The sequence below is a fragment of the Ursus americanus genome, chromosome 23 (assembly GCF_024610735.1).
Source record: "Ursus americanus isolate L20-20 chromosome 23, mUrsAme1.1.p, whole genome shotgun sequence".
NCBI lineage: Eukaryota > Metazoa > Chordata > Mammalia > Carnivora > Ursidae > Ursus > Ursus americanus.
Window position 1 is genome coordinate 20,390,530 of NC_142149.1, and position 20,605 is coordinate 20,411,134.

Here is a 20,605-nt window from a genome sequence, read left to right on the forward strand (position 1 = left end):
TCGAGCACCTAACTCTTGATTTCAGCTCAAGTCATGATCTCAGGGTCATGAGATCGAGCCCCACATTATGCTCTGTGGTCAGCACAAAGCCTGCTTGGGATTCTTTCTCTCCCTCTGCCCGCGCACCCACCCCCTCTCTCTAAATACATACATACATACATATATACATAAAATCTTTTATTTAAAAAAAAAGTTCTAGATATGGATGCTGCTGATGGTTCACAACAATACGAATGTACATCATACCACTAAACTGTACACTTAAAAATGGTTAAGATACTAAATTTTATGTTATTATGTATTTTACCAAAATAAAAAAATTGGGGGGGCCCCCACTGATGACAAAATGATAAGATGCATTCTTGTAGCTCCAAAAATGACACAGTAAAACTTCTTTTATTGACAGACCATGACTTTTGAAATAGTCTCTTATTATTTTCCTGAACTTGTTTTGTCCAGGAAGCTTAGCAGTGGAAACGGACACTCACAACTTGGGGAATTCACTTCTACTACTAGTAAGATCATGACAGCTACTCTGTGCTATCAAAACATCAATTGCAAAAACATCACTAATTATAAAGATAATTGGAAACTTTGAAGTTAGGGTCATTAAGTTCATATTTGAACCATAAATAGCAAAATATAATGGGTCTCCATTAAATAAGGAAAGCAAATGGTCTTTCATGAGTACCTGAGCACCTAAAAAAAAATGTCTAGGGAACTTGCTAACCTATCAGTGCCATTTCAGAACGAATAAACACAAACAAGGAAATGACCTGTGTCCTGGGGGTCATCAGCAGCTGGCCAGGGTATATAAAGGCCCCCGAGCAGGACAAAGACATTCACACCTGACAACACCCAAATCCTCTCACCAGTCCAACCGTAACCAACCCCAGACATCACCATGTCCGGCTCCTGCTGCGGCTCCACCTGCTCCTCCTCGGGCTGTGGGGGAGGCTGCTGCCAGCCCTGCTGCTGCCGCGACCCCTGCTGCTGCCGCCCCGTGTCCTGCCAGACCACCGTGTGCCGCCCCGTGACCTGCACCTGCCGCTGCACGCGCCCCATCTGTGAGCCCTGCCGCCGCCCTGTCTGCTGTGACCCCTGCTCCCTGCAGGAGGGCTGCTGCCGCCCCATCAGCTGCTGCCCCACGTCCTGCACGGCCGTGGTCTGCCGCCCCTGCTGCTGGGCCTCCACCTGCTGCCAGCCCATCTCTGTGCAGGCGCCCTGCTGCCGCCCCCCCTGCTGCCAGCCTGCCCCCTGCCGCACCACCTGCAGGACCTCCCCCTGCTGCTGAGCAGTGCATCACTGAGGGTCCCCAGTAGATTGTGGGGTCCATCCATCCTGCTCTTCATGACAGAACAGCATGCCTTTTCTGAGAAGCCCGTTTCACATCTCTTCAGCCTAGCTCAGAGTAGGCACTGGCGCCCCTTTTGCAGACTGACTACTGACCAAGAGTACCCTGTCCTCTCAGGACCCCTGTCTAACTCCTCAATCATGTCTTCTGTTTTACAATAAACTTAGTATTTCCAGCATAGAAGTCATGGTTTTTGTGATACTTTCTTTCAGAAGGTTGTGTCTGTTTTGTCCAGAGACCTTCAAAGCAAGATGCAGAATAATCCTCTCAAATTGTTCTCTAAAATAACCTAAGTCTGGGTAGTTTCCTTATTATCCTTGTAAGTGGCATTTATAAGGCACAGTAACCAAGTGAGAAAGGTGGGCACAGCTAAATCTTCATCATATGTACAGAGTCAGATGTGCTCACAATCCAGACATGCCAAACATCTGGGAAATGTCCTTTAACAACACCCGGTAAGGAGGCTGCCTCTAGGCTGATACTTACATCCCTCAAATGAGGGTTCATTCACTGACCTGACACTGTTAGCACAGCTTAGAAAACCCAGTATGTTAGAGGTGGGAAGAACCTTAAGCAACATCTGGCCAAACACGTTTGTGAAGCTGAAGAGCAATGAGTAACGAAAGATTAAATAAGCTTCTTATTAATATAATCACTCTGTTCAGAAAAGACCCAGGAGACCGTAAGCCCCCTGACAATAAGCCCTTAAGTCGAATGCTTCCTCTCGGGTAGGAGACATGTTTTCTGCCCAGAGGAACTCTTTGGTCTTTTGTGGCCAAATAACTGTGGCTTCGGATAATTCCTTTCCATGTGTTACAGATCTGATAGTTATTTTGAATGTGAGTCACAGTGTCAACTCTTGCGGGTACTGAATCGACACTGGCTCTCAAGGGCTGCTCACCTTTGTGCTCAGGAACTGGGCAGTAATGGCATTTTCTAAGCAAATTAATCAATCACTGTCAGTCTACACATTGTTCATTGAACATCTACTATGAATGAGACACTGAGTTGACCACGCTGAGGGAATATGAAAGAATAAAGAGGGCTCTTGCTTCAAAGAGGTTATAATGTATTTAGGGAGATGAGGTATAAATAAGCAAAAAAGTCAAATGGTACATAATCTAAGCAGTATAAATATAAAAGAAATGCCACAAGTAGTGAAAAATAGTTAAAGATTGTAAACCTACTAGGAAACATGATGCAATTATCTTGTCATATATTTAAGTTACAAATAAATAAGCTATAAAATATTCAACTATTTTGTGAGGAAAAATGTATTCTGCATGTTTATGTGTGTGTATGCCGAAAAATTATCTAAAACATTATGCAACAAAATCTAAGAGTAATTGAGGATAACATTCAGTTTCTTCTTTATAATTTTTTTAATTACATAATTTTAAAATGAACATATATTTTCTTTTTAATGGAACGTACTGTCTAAAACCTGTATCTATTTTGGGAAAAATATTTAAACCTTTCTCATGATTATGTTCTGCTTTTAAAAACCTACCTATCGTGGGCAATGCTACTATGAACATTGGGGAGCCGAGATCCCCTTCGACAGACAAATGGACAAAGATGTGGTCCATATATACAATGGACTATTACTCGGCCATCAGAAAGAACGATTACCCAACATTTGCATCAACATGATGGGACTGGAGATTACGCTCAGTGAAGTAAGTCAAGCAGAGAAAGACAATTATCATATGGGTTCACTTATTTGTGGAACATAAGGAATAGCAGGGAGATCGTTAGGAGAAGAAAGGGAAAAATGAAGGGGGGAAAACAGAGGGGGAGATGAACGATGAAAGACTATGGACTCCGGGAAACAAACTGAGGATTTTAGAGGGGAGTGAGGGGTGGGCGGATGGGCTAGCCGGGTGAAGGGTATTAAGGAGGGCACGTATTGCATGGAGCACTTGGTGTTACAGGCAAACAATGAATCATGGGACACTACATCAAAAGCTAATGATGTACTGTACGGTGACTAACATATCATAATAATAATAAAAAAAACTACCTATCAGAGTCTAAATGGATTTAAAGAAGATAATTAGCAGCTATTTGTACTCATAAGAAGTCTTTTATTATATATAGAAGAGAATACCACTATGCTATATATGGTGGACTTTCTGATACTGTTAAACTCTGATCAAATTATTAAACATTGATTTGTATTTTAACTCTTCAGGATCATCTCAATTGCATAAAATAAGGTGCGTAATTTGATATGTTCCAATTAAAAATTTTAAAAAATTGTATAGGTATTATACAGGTATAATTATTTTTATCCATTTGAATAGATAATTGAGAATAAAGAACACAAGACAATATTTTCCATGTTAAAATTTGTTCATAATGTTATTGTTGAACGATAGTGTTAAATAAAGCCCTAGCATTAGTAATACAAAATATGTTGCCCATCACCACCAGGAAATCTGTCTAAATCAGCTTTAAGGCTTTTCTTAAAGGATGTTTTCTAAGACCTCGCTCTGTTTCATGGACTGTGGGGTCCTCAGTACGGTCCACGCTACTATCCACAATTCTGACACATATTCTTCCTGCAGGTTCTGAAACAATACCTAACTCCCCTCTCCAGAAATTGGTGTTAAAAAGACGGAGCTCTATATCTTCCTTCCAGGCATTTTTATTTTACTTCATGCTATTAATGAAACTCTCCAATGGGTAATCTTATTAGTATATATTCTGTGGTAACTGAGCAAAGAGCTGACCACTTACCATATCAAATATGTTCACCTTTATTCTAAATTCAAAATTCAGAGTTTATAAGGCACCCACATAACATGACTTTTAAAAATATATTTATCTACTCAATCAACACAAGACAGTTGCTAAGTGCCAGGCACTGTTCTTAGAGCTCGACAAATAATAGCTTATTTAACATCACAACAACTTGGGTGTGTCCTATCATTACCCCTCATGGCCCAAGGACATACAGCCAGTAAGTGGCCAAGTTTTCAGGGAAGGTTATCTAGTTTTAGGGTAAGCGGCATTTAAAAATGCTGTACATCTTGTCACCACTGTCAAATCACAGAGTCCTGTGGCATAAACTACTGAAATGTGACCCCTATTTTCTCTGCCTGGAGAAGAAGTCTGAATATGGGTTGGGGATGAGCATCTTAGACTAAGTAACACTAGAACTGCTTACTGAGAGACTCATGGACTCTCTTTGTGGCTTTTTACAAAGGGGAAAGAAAAATCTCTCTGGAATGATTTTGGATCAAAAGTGTTCAGAGAAGAGAAATTAATCTTACTTACTTAAGGTTTTATGTATCTCCCAAAGAGCCCCCCTTTGCATAAAATGTGATCATCATGAAAACCCCCAACAATATGAAAAATTGATTATGAGACAATGTGCCTTGAAAAGAGCTAACCACAAGCAACAAAAGCAAAAATCAGCAAGTGGGACTACATCAAACCAAAAAGCTTCTGCACAGCAAAAGAAACAATGCATAAAATGAAAAGGCAAACTACCAAATGGGAGAAAACATTTGCAACCCAAACACATATCTGATAAGGGGTTAATACCTGGACTACGCAAGGAACTCCTATAACTCAACAGCAAAATCAAAAAGTAAAAGAAACAAAAAAAAATCTGAAAAATGGGCAGAAGGCCTGAATAGACATTTTCCCAAAGAAGACACATAGAGGCCAACAAGGTGCCCAACATCAGTAATTATCAGGGAAATGCAAATCAAAACCACAATGAGGTATCACCTCACACCTGTTAGAATGACTAGTATAACAAGACGAGATATAACAAATGCTAGTGAGGATGTGGAAAAAAGGGAACCTTCCTTGGTGCACAGTTGGTGAGAATATAGATGGTACAACTACTGTGGAAAATGGTATGGAGACTCCTCAAAAAATTAAAAATAGAACTACCATATGACCCAGGCAATCCCATTTCTGAGTATATTATCTGAAGGAGACGAAATCACTATCTCAAAGAGGTATCTGTACTCCCACGTTCATTACAGCATTATTCACAAGAGCCAAGGCACTGAAGCAATCGCAACGTCCAATGATAGATGAATGCATAAAGAAAATAAGATATATGTATACACACACATATATGGCATATATATATGAGTAATATATATATGATGTATGTTTATATTCCAAGAGAAGTCTTGGAATAACTGTGTTTTATACATACATACATGAAGTATTACTGAGCCATAAAAAAAGAATGAAACTTTGCCATTTGTAACAACATGAATGGACCTTGAGGGCACTATGCTAAGTGCGGTAAGTCAGAGAAAGGCAAATAATGTATGATCTCAATGTGGAATCAAAAACATCGAATTCATAGAAACAGAGAGCAGAAAGGTGGTTGCCAGGGGGTGAGGGGTGGGAGAAATGGGGAGATTTTCATCAAATGATACAAACTTTCAATTATAAGATGAATACCAGGGATCTAATGTACAGCATGGTGACCACAGTCAACAATACTATATTGTACGTCTGAAAGTTGCTGTGAGAGTAAAGCTTTAATCTTCTCACCATAAAAACAATAACAAAATCATAATTATGTAGGGTAGGGTGAAGGATATGTTGACTAACTTTATCATAGTAAGCATTTTGCAATATATACATGCATCAAATCATCGCAATGCACACTTTAGGCTTACACGATGTTGTATGTCACTTGTATCTCAATAAAGCTGGGAAAAAGAACAAAAAAAGAGCAGAATACACGAGTTTTTATCTTGGCTCTGGTTACCGCTTTGAAAAAAATCACGTCGGTCCATGGACAAGAGAAAGAACATGAAACGTGAGAGAGTCAAAGGTCTTCATTGATGAGACGGCGCTTCATTTCTCCCTCTTCTGTTTTCCCAACTATGACTATATGTTCAGTCAGTTTACATTCCTTTTAAAGTTTTGAAATTATGTTTAAAATTCCATGGGGATTTGGGGAGCTTTAGCTCCTGGGGCTTGAGGCACATTCTTTTGAACGATGGGAATGATCCTAAAGTGACCCAAAATCCTGTCTGGTGAATAATAAAATGGGAAAAGCTGAAAAGTAATGAGACTTCTTCCCCCATGCAATTCCCCAAGAGCCTCTCACAACCCTTCCCTGTGTGTCATCACAGAACAACGGTGCAGCCTCCTACGTACCTCCTCTGATCAATGCACTGTCTGTGTCTGCAGTGCTGTTGAAAAAGCTCCATCTTGTCACTTGGTCATAGTGCCCATATGAAATATATTAAGAAAAAATTTCCCGTTAACACAATTCTTCATCACACACACAAAGGCAAATATAAAAAATGTCATGTCTCAGAGATAAATATCGACATTCTGTGGCCGGAAGGACCACAGATGCTCAAACTTCAGCTGGAGAAAAGAAAGGGAAAAAAATGAAATGCAGCCATGGGTATTTTATTCCAATACCTACCTGGTTTACAAAAATAACCTTTTATCTTTCCATACAAGTTCTCTGAGCTGCAGTCTTATTCAAGGTACATGCATTCCATTTTATCAAGTGATATGTCAACAAAGTTCCAAGGAGTCCACACCCAAGGACATGTCTAATACCTGTCTGATTCACATGCAGGTTTCTCAGGGCATCTCCTGGGGGTCAAGTACAGGATCCAGTCACTGATCTAGAAACCCCTATATGTTTCATTTCTTTTAAAACTTGCAGTTCCTTTAGGACCATTTTCCCCAAGATTCATCAGGTGCTATCTACCCAAAATAAACATCAAGAGCTGCTATCATCTCAAATGACTGTGAGTGCTTAGATTTTGATGATGAACAGCATGAATATATCCATATTTAGGAATGCAGCAAGAGTTCTTTAATGAGATCATGAGTATGTCACAAGCAATGCAATCATTACTCAAAACAAAATTCTACCTAATTGGCCAAAAGATAAATGGGGGGGGATGTCATCAGCAGCTGGCCAGGGTATATAAAGGCCCCCGAGCAGGACAAAGACATTCACACCTGACAACACCCAAATCCTCTCACCAGTCCAACCGTAACCAACCCCAGACATCACCATGTCCGGCTCCTGCTGCGGCTCCACCTGCTCCTCCTCGGGCTGTGGGGGAGGCTGCTGCCAGCCCTGCTGCTGCCGCGACCCCTGCTGCTGCCGCCCCGTGTCCTGCCAGACCACCGTGTGCCGCCCCGTGACCTGCACCTGCCGCTGCACGCGCCCCATCTGTGAGCCCTGCCGCCGCCCTGTCTGCTGTGACCCCTGCTCCCTGCAGGAGGGCTGCTGCCGCCCCATCAGCTGCTGCCCCACGTCCTGCACGGCCGTGGTCTGCCGCCCCTGCTGCTGGGCCTCCACCTGCTGCCAGCCCATCTCTGTGCAGGCGCCCTGCTGCCGCCCCCCCTGCTGCCAGCCTGCCCCCTGCCGCACCACCTGCAGGACCTCCCCCTGCTGCTGAGCAGTGCACCGACGGTTTAGAACAAGCAATCAACCTTCTGAAAAAGTCATACTCCCACCTCTGCCTAACAAACCTCCTGCCCTGAACCATCAAGACCCAAGTCAACCAGAGGTTGAATGGAAATCCAGGCTCATCTATTAAGATTTGGGCTGGTCTCAAGTCTTTGTAACAGTATCAACTCCCTTCTTCCCAATGTAGATCTTAGGACTTGTGGCATGCTTGTTTTCTAATAAACTTCTCTTCTTTGGCAAAGCAAATACATATTTGGTTTTACTTATTCATTCTAATTTTTTTCATTAAATTTAAATAAAACAAAATGTGCTGATTGCCTACCATCTGCAAATCACAGGCTAGATGGTATACAATAGAAATTAAAATTGAGTTAAAAATGTTCTCCTCTTAAAGTAACTTCTAGAGAGATAAATGAAAGTCATAATAACACAACTAAAAATTAGAAAATGAAAAAAAGTATAACACACTTTGGTGTCAATAGAGAAATCACTATTGGTTGGGGAGAGAGACTGAAAAGGGAGCTAGCATTTTATATGGGTTAAGATTTCAGCATGCAGATCTAAGGGAAGACGGCATTCTCAACACTGGTAACAGTACGCACAAAGGTACAGAGAGAGGGATTGTTCATAGGATAGTTTGGCTGGAAACACTGGATATATGGAGAATAATAATGGAAGATAAATTTGAAAAATATGTATGCTTTGAATACTAACCAAAGGAGTATGCCTTTAATGCAATAAGTACTAAGGAGCAGTTGAAAGCCTTGGGGCAAGTGAATGGCGTGACAGGCATTGGGCATCAGGATGATTCTTATGGTAGCTGCTTATCAAAAAATAAGGCCAAAGGCTAGACATATAATGGCTATACAGAAACAAATCAAGAGGCCATTGTACTGGTCCAAGCGATACACAATAACAACTGACCTACGATGATAGCCATGGAATAAAGAAGACACAAAGAGTATGGCAGACATAGAAACCCAGAAGGTATGTTACCTAATATGAATGTGGGAAACAAGGAACAATTAAGAATCAAATGTGTTACTGCGGCTCTAGAGAAAACTCTTCTGGTCAGAAGACACTTAAAAGAATCTTAACATATTCATGCTTATTTACTGTGTATTTAAAGTTACTACTCCAGGGGCGCCTGGGTGGCACAGCGGTGAAGCGTCTGCCTTCGGCTCAGGGCGTGACCCCGGCGTTATGGGATCGAGCCCCACATCAGGCTCCTCTGCTGTGAGCCTGCCTCTTCCTCTCCCACTCCCCCTGCTTGTGTTCCCTCTCTCGCTGGCTGTCTCTATCTCTATCAAATAAATAAATAAAATCTTTAAAAAAAATAAAAAATAAATAAAGTTACTACTCCATAGCATTTCTGCTCACTATTAATATTTCTATTCTTGAGCTATTATATTTTTTTTAAATGGAAGACAATGAGTTTTAATAATTAATTGATCCTGGAAAAGAGCATGGTATAAAATTAAATGAATTGATGTAGGCGGGAGAGATCGGAGTTTTATACCCAGCTCTTCTGGCTGTGTACTGTGTGAATAAAGCAAGTCACTAACCTCTCCAAAATGCAGCCACTACTGGACTCCGTAGTATTCTAACATCAACTGATGCCAAGAGGAAATGAAAAACAGTGTGTACCACAATATTAGTGTTCCAGTAAAACTATGAGGATAGATGGTAGTAAATATGACTCTTTTCTGTGATTCATCCCTCCTATCAGTACCACAATGATTTGTACACTAGAGCAAGATGTGAGGCTGACAGATTGAATCTTGCTTTCTTCACAACCATTCAGTGCTCTGTGTATAATATGATGATTTAATAAACATCTGCTACTTATAAAAACGATCTGTTTCTTTTTTTAATGATGTCAGTCTCTATAACTATACAATCAAATGTTTGGACAAGGTGATTTATTAATTTTTTGATCTCTGGTATTTGATGATTCCTTCAGCCACTTTTCAATTTCATACCTATAGTCATGGTTATCATATGACACGAACATCTTTCTTGACAGCGGCATGAATCACATTCTAATGTAATTCTATAGCTGCACAAACCAATACTTCCACCTTATAAAAAGCTAACTATGTGCTTCTACTAAAGATTGGAAGGAAAGAATAAACCTACCACAAGTAGCAATAATATGCTCCTTTGACCACTTTTTTTTCATTTCCTCCCGTGTAACCCTATACATTCTTCTTTTGACAACACATTCTTTCAACAACCACCAAAACTGTTTCAAATTTATTTTACTGAAATTTATATCCAGCTTTCTGGCTGTGTACTGTGTAAATGGAGCAAGTCACTTACCTCTTCAAATTACAGCCATTCCTAGATTCAACCATATTCTAACACCAGCTGGTGCTGAGGAGAAATTAAAAGTGGTCCATACCACAACATCAATCCCTTTACACTTATACCTTAAGTATAAGGTATATTTAATCTCTTTGTACTTATACCTACTGAATGATATTTGATCATTCATTTCCTACCCTGCCTAATATACACTGTAATCCAGAAAAAGTATCTCCTACCTCCTGCTTTTTCTTTTATTGATTCCCCTCATAAATTCAATTGTCATGCTCTTTGGTCTAATATCCTTTCACAGGACACATGGTGTACTTATATAAAATGACATAAACCAAAAATAAATCCCTCCTTTGAGAAATACTGTCTAGATAATCCACATAGCAGTGATTTTTATCCTTCATAGAAAAATATAAATTACACTTAAAATTTTGTGTGATATTTTCCTAATTACTGGCTATGAATTTTAGCCTTTCTTTTAAATTCATGCTAATAAAATATCCACAGTAAATTGGAATGGGAACAGTTTTTGTTCTACAGGCCTTCCTGAGTGACACTTTCTCAAATCTGAATGTGTGAAGTTCAGGAGAGATCATGGAAATTGGAGAGATCCAATTTCTGGAAATTCATGAATTTCTATGAATGGGAAGTTTATCAGAGTTTCTGTCTGGCTGACTGTAGGGACTATAATAAAAGATTATATCAAAACAAATATAAAGAGAGTCTTACATAAAAGACAGTCAGTTGTTAATAATTTTTTTCTGGAGACTTGAGTTTGGTGAATATGACCCTAAAAATCACATCATCTTATGAGTGAGAGTCACTTTGTCAGGTGACGTTATCATAAATGCAGAATGGAAGCTGGGGCTTGAGGAGAAATTACAGCATTGTTTGGAAATGAAACAACAACATTTCTACTAAGGACAAAAACATTTAGTGAGTATTAGCTGAGCAATAAGGAAAAACCAATGTGGGGATGCATTTAAAATAACTCAATATTTGAACAAAGGACTCTAGAAAAGCTTGTTTAAAGAGTAACAAGATAAAAATGCTGCCCACCACAAACACAGGAACTGGCCAAGACCTATAAAAGGCAGGGAACAAGCAGCTCTAACTCAGAAACTCCACCAAGCAACCCAGCTCCTGACCATGGCCTGCTGCTCCACTAGCTTCTGCGGATTTCCCACCTGCTCCACCAGTGGGAACTGCGGCTCCAGCTGCTGCCAGCCAACCAGCTGCCAGACCAGCTGCTGCCAGCCAACTAGCTGCCAACCCAGCTGCTGCCAGCCCAGCTGCTGTGGGACCGGCTGTGGCACTGGCGGTGGCCAGGAGGGTGGCGTGAGCTGCCGAGTCAGGTGGTGCCGCCCTGACTGCCGCGTGGAGGACACCTGCCTGCCCCCCTGCTGCGTGGTGAGCTGCACGCCTCCAACCTGCTGCCAGCTGCACCATGCCCAGGCCTCCTGCTGCCGCCCATCCTACTGTGGACAGTCCTGCTGCCGCCCAGCCTGCTGCTGCTACTGCTGCCAGCCCAGCTGCTGCCAGCCCACCTGTTGTGAGCCCACCTGCTGAAAACCTTCTAAAGGAATCCTGAGAAACTGGCACTTCAAAACGAGCCAATGTAGAGTCCCAACAAACCTCTGAGCTTCAATACCCATAACCCAGCTTGCAAACTCTTGTCACATGGCTACATAATTTTCCTAAAATGTGAATTTATAATCAAAGACCAAAAATATTTCATAAATCTGGATATGAATAGAAGTCCTACCATGTTAGGAGGAATATGTAAAACTTTACTATAAATATCATCTGAAATAGTTCCACAGTTCATTGGATTTGGGATTTAATAAAATTTTTATTCTTCAGTGATGAAGTCCTCGTTGGAGCTTTCTTTTCTTTGGAATTTGTTATTGCTATTGGGGTACCTGGAGTTTTCAAAATCTTAGTAACTGTGGTATGGCAGTATGGTTTTTCTTTATTTTTGTCCTTTTATAAAGGTCTTTAAAAGATAGTTTTCCTTTGTTTTACCATTAAATGGCCCAATATTCTGCAGCCAAAATCTATGATTAAAAGAATCTATCAGTATTTAGAAATTACATCCCAAGGTCCTCACATGTGCGAACTGATGGGCTACGTGTTCCAGAAGATCGAGTTTACAAAAAGGACTTTTTATGTCATTTAACTTCTTGAGGTGTTACCAAATCTATTCATTTCATTCATATATGACTCTGTGTACAATTCTTTCAATTATCAATGGTACAAAAGGGTAATACCTAATTGGAAAGACAGTAAACACAAGATTTCAAAGTACCAGCATAAGATGTAAAGGCATCCTAAGTTCTCGTCCCTACTTTGTAACTAAGAATCCACGGATTCTTGAGCAAGGCCTTTCACCTGCCTGGGCACCAGTTTAGAAAGCCTGGAAAATAAGAGACCTGACTTTCATTGCTTACAATATCCCTCCCAGGCATAGGACGGATTATTTCCTAAACAGGTGATGCACTGACAGTTGGACTCTTCAGATGCGCAACAGGGAAAAAGTATTCAATGGTCAAATCATGTTGCATGCATTTTCATCATCTTGAAGGTTTATAAGAGCACATCGGAATATTAAAGAAAGCTCTATAACCATTACTCCCAAACTGACTTAGGGAAACTTCCACTCATTTATTACCAACTAACACCCTGTAACACTAGTATTCCTCACAATATACTCTGGAAAAATGATGAAAGGGAATTTCAACTAATGTTTCTATAACATCTATATAGTTCTTTCATGTATTGTTAAGTAGAAAATAAATATTCACTATAGGAATGGATTTAAACAAGCATGATACGGGCATTCACTGTGCCCATTCTTTAATCTCCAGAGAGAGTTCCAGAATGAAGGATGAAATAAAAAGCACATAATAAGAACTTCTATTTTAATGGATAAAATCTTTTTTTTTTAGATTATTTATTTATTTATTTGACAGAGAGAGAGAGACGCAGGCAGAGGGAGAGGGAGGAGCAGGCTCCCCGCTGAACAGGGAGCCCAATGCGGGACTCGATCCCAGGACCCCGGCATCATGACCTGAGCTGAAGATAGACACATAACTGACAGAGCCACCCAGGCGCCCCGTAAAATCTTTGATTTTAAAATCAAAGTGGTAAAGCAGTGGCTGCAGATAAAGGGGAATGGGGAGTGACTACTAAAGACTACCAGGTGTTCTTCTAGGGTGATGAAAAAGCTTTTAAACTAGAGAGAGGAATGGTGGTTGCAAAACATTATGGATGCACTAAGGGCCACTCAATTGTATATTTTAAAATGGCTTAGTGTATGTTGTGTGAACTTTACCTCAACTTAAAAACTAAAGCAAAGGGATGGGGTCTCCACTAGCACGACTTTACCAGAATTAGAAAAAGGCACCACCTTTAGGTAGACACAGTCTGAAGAATACACAGCTTACTGAGCCTACAGAATCTTTATGTGAAAAAGATTCTCCATCCTCTAGGTGCACAGACCCCCCCATCAGAGTACACATTCACAATGTGTCTAAAACATGTTCAATACTCTATGTCCCTCATATAACACTCTCTTATCTTTCAAAAGATTAGGAAGGCTTAGGTTGGATGTACCTTTGACTTAGAAGGCTTCCGCTTAGAAGCACCAAAAGAACCAGGATGACATTCAGAGAGAAGATCTTACTACTTGGTTTAAAATAAAAAGCTGGGGATGTTCAATTGGTTGGTATATCAACCATGTCTTATCACTCAGGAACCTAAGTAAGGCAGAGGCAACTAAATTAGAGAACTAGTAAAATGGACTTTAAAGAATTGAGAGATGCCCCAAAATTTACAGTAAGAAACCCAGAACCTTCATCTCTTGAAGAAAAATAACTCAAATATTAGTATCTATAAACAGAAGGCAAACTTTCAATAGTAAGAAACAAACACATCCCTTCTTCTTACGGTACTATTGGGTCTGGGCCCCATTGCTTAAATGAAGTAATGAAAGCCAAACGGAATATGCATAGTAATAAAATAATTTTTTTTTAATTTTTTATTATGTTATGTTATTCACATCATTCCTGGGTCTGTCTGTGAAGGTGTTTATAGAAAGAATTAGCATATGAATCTGTAGAATGAGTAAAGAACACTGCCTTCACCAATGTGGGTGGGCATCACCCAATCCATTGAGATCCCAAATAGAACAAAAAGAAAAAGGGCGAACTGTTCTATGGCTCAAGATGGGACATCCATCTTCTCCGGCCCTCAGACTTCAGTGCTGCTGGTGGGACTTCTCAGGCTCCATGTAGTATAAGCCAATACCTCACAATAAATCTCTTTCTACATATTTATATATATCCTACTGGTTCTGTTTCTCTGGAGAACTCTGGCTAAAACACCTAATAGTTCTCTGAGGGCAACTTAAGACCACAAACATGAAAACTGAGTTAAGTTTTGCACCGAGGGAGATGCTGAAAACAGTGCCACATGGGGTGGGTGCAGGAGGAAAGCACAGAAATGGAGACCTAAGAGACAGCACTACTATCTCCAGTGCTCTTACCAGGAGGTATTTCAACTCCTCAAACATCTAAATTTTTTGCAAGGGGAGATAAATGTTTCTGCAAGGGGAGATAAATGTTTCTATCATTTATCAAAACCATTTATCATTTATCAAAATCAAAGATTCTACTGAATTTAAATATGAATTAAATAGCTCCTGAAATTGTAATGGTGATAAATCTACGTATTCCCAACAACCCAGGTAAAAAAAATTAGGTAATCAAAGAACCTGTGATGTAGATCTGCTTAAGGAGAGGAAGCAAAAAATTCACATACCTTTTAACTCACATTTGATGTGGGATTTGAAAATGTCTTTTTTTTTTTAATATTTTTTAAATTTTATTATGTTAGTCACCATACATACATCTCTGGTTTTTGATGTAAGGCTCGATGATTCATTAGTTGCGTATAACACCCAGTGCACCATGCAATACGTGCCCTCCCTACCACCCATCACCAGCCTATCCCATTCCCCCACACCCCTCCCCTCTGAAGCCCTCAGTTTGCTTCTCAGAGTCCATAGTCTCTCATGCTTCATTCCCCCTTCTGGTTATCCCCCCTTTCTTTATCCCTTTCTTCTCCTACCGATCTTCCTACTTCTTATGTTCCATAGATGAGAGAAATCATATGATAATTGTCTTTCTCTGCTTGACTTATTTCACTTAGCATTATCTTCTCCAGTGCTGTCCATGTTGCAGCAAATGTTGAGAACTCGTTCTTTCTGATAGCTGAATAATATTCCATTGTATATATGGACCACAACTTCTTAATCCAGTCATCTGTTGAAGGGCATCTCGGTTCCTTCCATGATTTAGCTATTGTGGACAATGCTGCTATGAACATTGGGGTGCATATGGCCCTTCTCTTCACTACGTCTGTATCTCTGGGGTAAATACCCAGTAGTGCAATGGCTGGATCATAGGGTAGCTCAATTTTTAACTTTTTAAGGGACCTCCACACTGTTTTCCAGAGTGGCTGTATCAACTTGCATTCCCACCAACAATGTAGGAGGGATCCCCTTTCTCCACATCCTCTCCAACAATTGTTGTTTCTTGCCTTGTCTATTTTTGCCATTCTAACTGGCGTAAGGTGGTATCTCAGTGTGGTTTTGATTTGAATTTCCCTGATGGCTAATGATTTTGAACATTTTTTCATGTGTCTGTTAGCCATTTGTATGTCTTCATTGGAAAAGTGTCTGTTCATATCTTCTGCCCATTTTATGATTTATTTGTTTCTCGTGTATTAAGTTTGAAAAGTTCTTTGTAGATCTTGGATACCAGTCTTTTATCTGTAGTAACATTTGCAAATATATTCTCCCATTCCGTGGGCTGCCTCTTAGTTTTTTTGACTGTTTCCTTGGCTGTGCAGAAGCTTTTTATCTTGATGAAGACCCACAAGTTCATTTTATCTTTTGTTTCTCTTGCCTTTGGAGATGTGTCATGAAAAAGGTTGCTGTGGCTGATGTCGTAGAGGTTGCTGCCTATGTTCTCCTCTAGGATTTTGATGGATTCCTGTCTCACATCGAGGTCTTTCATCCATTTAGAGTTTATCTATCAGTGTCATAAATTTTATCAGCAAGAAAAAAGCCAAAAATCATATGATTCTCTCAACAGATAGCAGAAAAAAGGATACTGTATCCTTTCCTGATTAAAACCCTTCAGAGTGTAGGGATAGAGGGTACATTCCTCAATCTCATAAAAACCATCTATGAAAAGCCCACAGCAAATATCATTCTCAATGGGGAAAAGCTGGAAGCCATTCCCTTAAGATCAGGAACATGACAAGGATGCCCACTCTCACTATTATTATTCAACATAATACTGGAAGTCCTTGCAACAGCAATCAGACAACAAAAAGGGATAAAAGGTATCCAAATCCGCAAAGAAGAAGTCAAACTGTCTCTTTTCGCAGATGACATGATAATCTATATGGAAAACCCAAAAGACTCCACCCCCAAACTACTAGAAGTTATAGAGCAATTCAGTAATGTGGCGGGATACAAAATCAATGCTCAAAAATCAGTTGCATTTCTATACACGAATAATGAGACTGAAGAAAGAGAAATTAGGGAATCCGTTCCATTTACAATAGCACCAAAAATCATACATTACCTTGGAATTAAATTAACCAGAGACATAAAGGATCTATATTCTAGAAACTACAAATCACTCTTGAAAGACATTGAAGAAGACACAAAAAGATGGAAAAATATTCATGCTCATGGATCGGAAGAATTAACATAGTTAAAATGTCCATGCTACCCAGAGCAATCTGCACTTTCAATGCTATCCCGATCAAAATACCAATGACATTTTTCAAAGAACTGGAACAAACAACCCTTAAATTTGTGTGGAACCAGAAAAGGCCCCGAATCAACAAGGAATTGTTGAAAAGGGAAAACAAAGCTGGGGGCATCACGTTGCCGGATTTCAAGCTGTACTACAAAGCTGTGATCACAAAGACAGCATGGTACTGACACAAAAACATAGACCAATGGAACAGAATAGAGAACCCAGAAACGGACCGTCGGCTCTTTGGGCAACTAATTTTTGACAAAGCAGGAAAAAACATCCAGTGGAAAAAAGACAGTCTCTTCAATAAATGGTGCTGGGAAAATTGGACAGCTACATGCAAAAGAATGAAACTTGACCACTCTCTCACACCATACACAAAGAAAATGTCTTAATTCTGATTTGGGAAGAGTTATGATATTAACTCAAAGCTGTCATTTCTGGAGAAGCAAAACTAACACCTGGTATTCTGGTTCAAACTCTGTAAGTGGCATTTTAACTTCCATTTCTCTATAATAGAATCCACACTCAACGAAGGCCAGGTCCCCTTTCATTGCACCTACACAAAACCTTCATCTTCATCCTCATCAGTTGCCTCATTCAAGCTGTATTAACTCTCAGCACGTTGGACTAGTTTCTAATGTGCACAGTAAACTGCATGCTGCAGCTCTAACACGTCACAGTGTGACACATGCTCCAGTGTCAATACACTGAGTGCGATTTGTATGCAGTTAAGGACATCCTAGGATCAAAGTTTAGAAGACGTCACAAATCAAATAGATTACCATTTTTAGCACTTGTGATTTTCTTGAAATGTACTTATTATGCAGTTAAAAAATAAAAATTTCCAGAGAAGTCCTAATAAATAGTGCTATTATGCATCCAAAGCTCTGCCTTTCTTCCCCTGACTCTAAAAAGCTTTAAAGTGGACAAATTTTACATCTTTCTTTTATCATTTGATTTTTCTAGAACAACTGCTTATATAGAAAACTGAGTACTGACTATAGTGGTTGAAAGAGTTTAGTCTGGAGTCAGATGATGTGGATTCAAATTTCAGATTCACCACTTGTTGCTATGAACCTGGGCAAGAGATGTAAATCTGTCTGAGGCTCAGTTCCCGTACATGGATGACGGGAGTAGGTACAGGCATGGCTCATAGGATTGCAGTAAAAATTAAATGATACATGCAAAGTAGTCAGAACCATGTGAGCACCTAAGTGCTCCAGGAATTGTGATCAGTAACAATTCATCCACATTTCTCAGTCCCCCCAAAAAGCATCCCTTTCTGGCCAGCTGGATCACTTTGCTTCATAGTCAAATTGAAGATGAAAAAGATAAAGGAGCAGTAGTTGACATTGGAACCATGTTGCTGGGAATTAAACTGTCATGTGAGACCCAAAAGCTTGATGATCAGGGTCAACACTGAGTAATACTGACACTCCTTGAAGGTGAGGCATCAATTATTCTTAGGGCAATGACCAAATTTTAACAAATATGGGGGATTATGGGTTACATACCCAATGAACGCCAGTGACTACTTGACTGTGGTAAAGAATCTTAATTGAAGACCAAATAAAATGAACTTATAAAGGCTTTCAGAGGTTGAACAAATAACTCAGGAATAGGGCAATTATTATTCAGAGATAGATTATTTATACACAAACAAGGAAGAGATTCTGAGAATTATGTAAATCATAGCTAGTCAAGGCTTATAAAAGGACCAACGTGAAAGTCACCACCAAAACTCAAAAACTTCTCTTAGCAACCCAACTCTCAGCTCAGCTCCTGACCATGGCCTGCTGCTCCACTAGCTTCTGCGGATTTCCCACCTGCTCCACCAGTGGGAACTGCGGCTCCAGCTGCTGCCAGCCAACCAGCTGCCAGACTAGCTGCTGCCAGCCAACTAGCTGCCAGCCCAGCTGCTGCCAGCCCAGCTGCTGTGGGACCGGCTGTGGCACTGGCGGTGGCCAGGAGGGTGGCGTGAGCTGCCGAGTCAGGTGGTGCCGCCCTGACTGCCGCGTGGAGGACACCTGCCTGCCCCCCTGCTGCGTGGTGAGCTGCACGCCTCCAACCTGCTGCCAGCTGCACCATGCCCAGGCCTCCTGCTGCCGCCCATCCTACTGTGGACAGTCCTGCTGCCGCCCAGCCTGCTGCTGCTACTGCTGCCAGCCCAGCTGCTGCCAGCCCACCTGTTGTGAGCCCACCTGCTGAAAGCCAGGTTGCTAACTTTTTATTTGAAGTTTCAACCTCCAGATCAATTCATGAACTAATTATCTCTTCCACCACCTGTGGACCACCAACAAATTCTTGAACTTTTATTTGGTTTTTGTTGTGGGGGATACCAAATATTTGGGCCTCACAGACCTATCTGATTCAATTCTGGAAAGACCTTGATCTCCCCAATGAGGTTGCCAAAATACAAATTTAACTCAAGAAATTGTCTTCAGCATGCATTTGAATCTACTCTGTGACTCAGTGCCACCAATGCTGCGGAAGAATCTTCTGTCCTCCTCAGATATGTTCACCTCCTATACGTCACCATACTGCAAACTACACTTTTTATGAAAGCGGAATAATATACCAAGGTCTATTAAATTACATCTATTTGGTGCAGCAAACATATCTTTTTCTTCATTGAGTGTGCTCTTGATTTCATAAAAAGTCATAAAAAGTTTTAGTCTGGTTTTGCTATCCCACGCTACTTTCTAGGAAATTTGACCAGATCTAATGGAGGTTAATCCCCAAAAAAAGATACAGCAAAGGCCATTATACAGGGCCTCAGAAGTGGCACAGGCTCTATATCCATATCCTGTCCTCACAAAGTGCTTTCATAACCAGAAAGTTATAGAAGTCAGGAACTCTGAGGGGCACCTGGGTGGCTCAGTCATTAAGCGTCTGCCTTCGGCTCAGGTCATGATCCCGGCATCCTGGGATCGAGCCCCGCATTGGGCTCCCTGCTCAGCGGAAAGCCTGCTTCTCCCTCTCCCACTCCCCCTGCTTGTGTTCCCTCTCTCGCTGTCTCTCTCTGTGTCAAATAAATAAAGTCTTTATATTAAAAAAAAAAAAGTCAGGTACTCTGAACCCAGAGCCAGAATATGATGTATTTTTTTCAAGTCTGTTAGAAGAATGCTCTTTCAGCCAATCTTCAAACTGTGGGAACATAATGCTGATACATTACACTCTTCCATTTATACATAGCCTTGCAGAGTAAAGCAAGAGAGCTACAAGTTGGGGAAGCCTCTTGGAGGAAAGATGCTTTTGGTTAGATGGAGAATTTTACTTTTTTTCCCGTTTCTAAACTGAAAGTGAGGATAATAACATAACAAATTTGGTTTAAAATTTTCACTTAGAAATACATGTATTTATTATACATACACACGCATTTATACATAATACACAATAAATGAAAAAATAACATACAATGAACTTATACATATTTAAACACAGCATCAGGAAATGCTTCATAAATCCTGGTAGTTTTTGGACAAGGATCAAGATTAATTTCTGGTTTCTTGGACTTAGAACTGGAAGGAGCCAGGTGCTCCTGTGTGGCTCAGTCAGTTGAGTGACCGACTCTTGGTTTCAGCTCAGGTTGTGATCTCACGGTAATGGGACTGAGCCCCTCGTCACGCTCCGGGCTTAGCTCCAAGTCTGCCTTAGACTTTT

General features: G+C 40.5%; 4 protein-coding genes across 6 annotated transcripts; all 4 read left to right on the top strand.

Annotated features, from left to right (window-relative positions):
* The first annotated feature begins 904 nt into the window (after positions 1-904).
* Positions 905-1,294, top strand: LOC123781905 (keratin-associated protein 2-3). 2 transcript variants are annotated; one of them, XM_087854425.1, is made up of 2 exons: positions 905-917; positions 957-1,294. In XM_087854425.1, the coding sequence occupies exons 1-2, from the start codon at positions 905-907 to the stop codon at positions 1,292-1,294; spliced, it is 351 nt and encodes a 116-aa protein (XP_087710551.1). The 2 variants fall into 2 exon arrangements, with proteins under 2 accessions (XP_087710551.1, XP_045637634.1); XM_045781678.1 differs by having other exon boundaries at positions 905-1,294.
* A 6,089-nt stretch (positions 1,295-7,383) lies between these two features.
* Positions 7,384-7,773, top strand: LOC148107954 (keratin-associated protein 2-3). 2 transcript variants are annotated; one of them, XM_087854423.1, is made up of 2 exons: positions 7,384-7,396; positions 7,436-7,773. In XM_087854423.1, the coding sequence occupies exons 1-2, from the start codon at positions 7,384-7,386 to the stop codon at positions 7,771-7,773; spliced, it is 351 nt and encodes a 116-aa protein (XP_087710549.1). The 2 variants fall into 2 exon arrangements, with proteins under 2 accessions (XP_087710549.1, XP_045637633.2); XM_045781677.2 differs by having other exon boundaries at positions 7,384-7,773.
* LOC123781904 (keratin-associated protein 9-3-like) lies at positions 7,414-11,672 on the top strand. Its single transcript, XM_087854427.1, has 2 exons — positions 7,414-7,482; positions 11,244-11,672. Exon 2 carries the CDS (start codon positions 11,253-11,255, stop codon positions 11,670-11,672), a length of 420 nt encoding a protein of 139 aa, XP_087710553.1. The 5' UTR covers positions 7,414-7,482; positions 11,244-11,252.
* A 7,058-nt stretch (positions 11,673-18,730) lies between these two features.
* Positions 18,731-19,150, top strand: LOC123781820 (keratin-associated protein 9-3-like). The gene has a single exon (XM_045781555.2). The coding sequence runs from the start codon at positions 18,731-18,733 to the stop codon at positions 19,148-19,150; it is 420 nt and encodes a 139-aa protein (XP_045637511.2).
* Positions 19,151-20,605: the final 1,455 nt, after the last annotated feature.

What these genes read in the sequence shown, in the direction of transcription:
- LOC123781905 (XM_045781678.1), top strand. Translation starts at nt 905, where the DNA reads ATGTCCGGCTCCTGCTGCGGCTCCACCTGCTCCTCCTCGGGCTGTGGG.
- LOC148107954 (XM_045781677.2), top strand. Translation starts at nt 7,384, where the DNA reads ATGTCCGGCTCCTGCTGCGGCTCCACCTGCTCCTCCTCGGGCTGTGGG.
- LOC123781904 (XM_087854427.1), top strand. Translation starts at nt 11,253, where the DNA reads ATGGCCTGCTGCTCCACTAGCTTCTGCGGATTTCCCACCTGCTCCACC.
- LOC123781820 (XM_045781555.2), top strand. Translation starts at nt 18,731, where the DNA reads ATGGCCTGCTGCTCCACTAGCTTCTGCGGATTTCCCACCTGCTCCACC.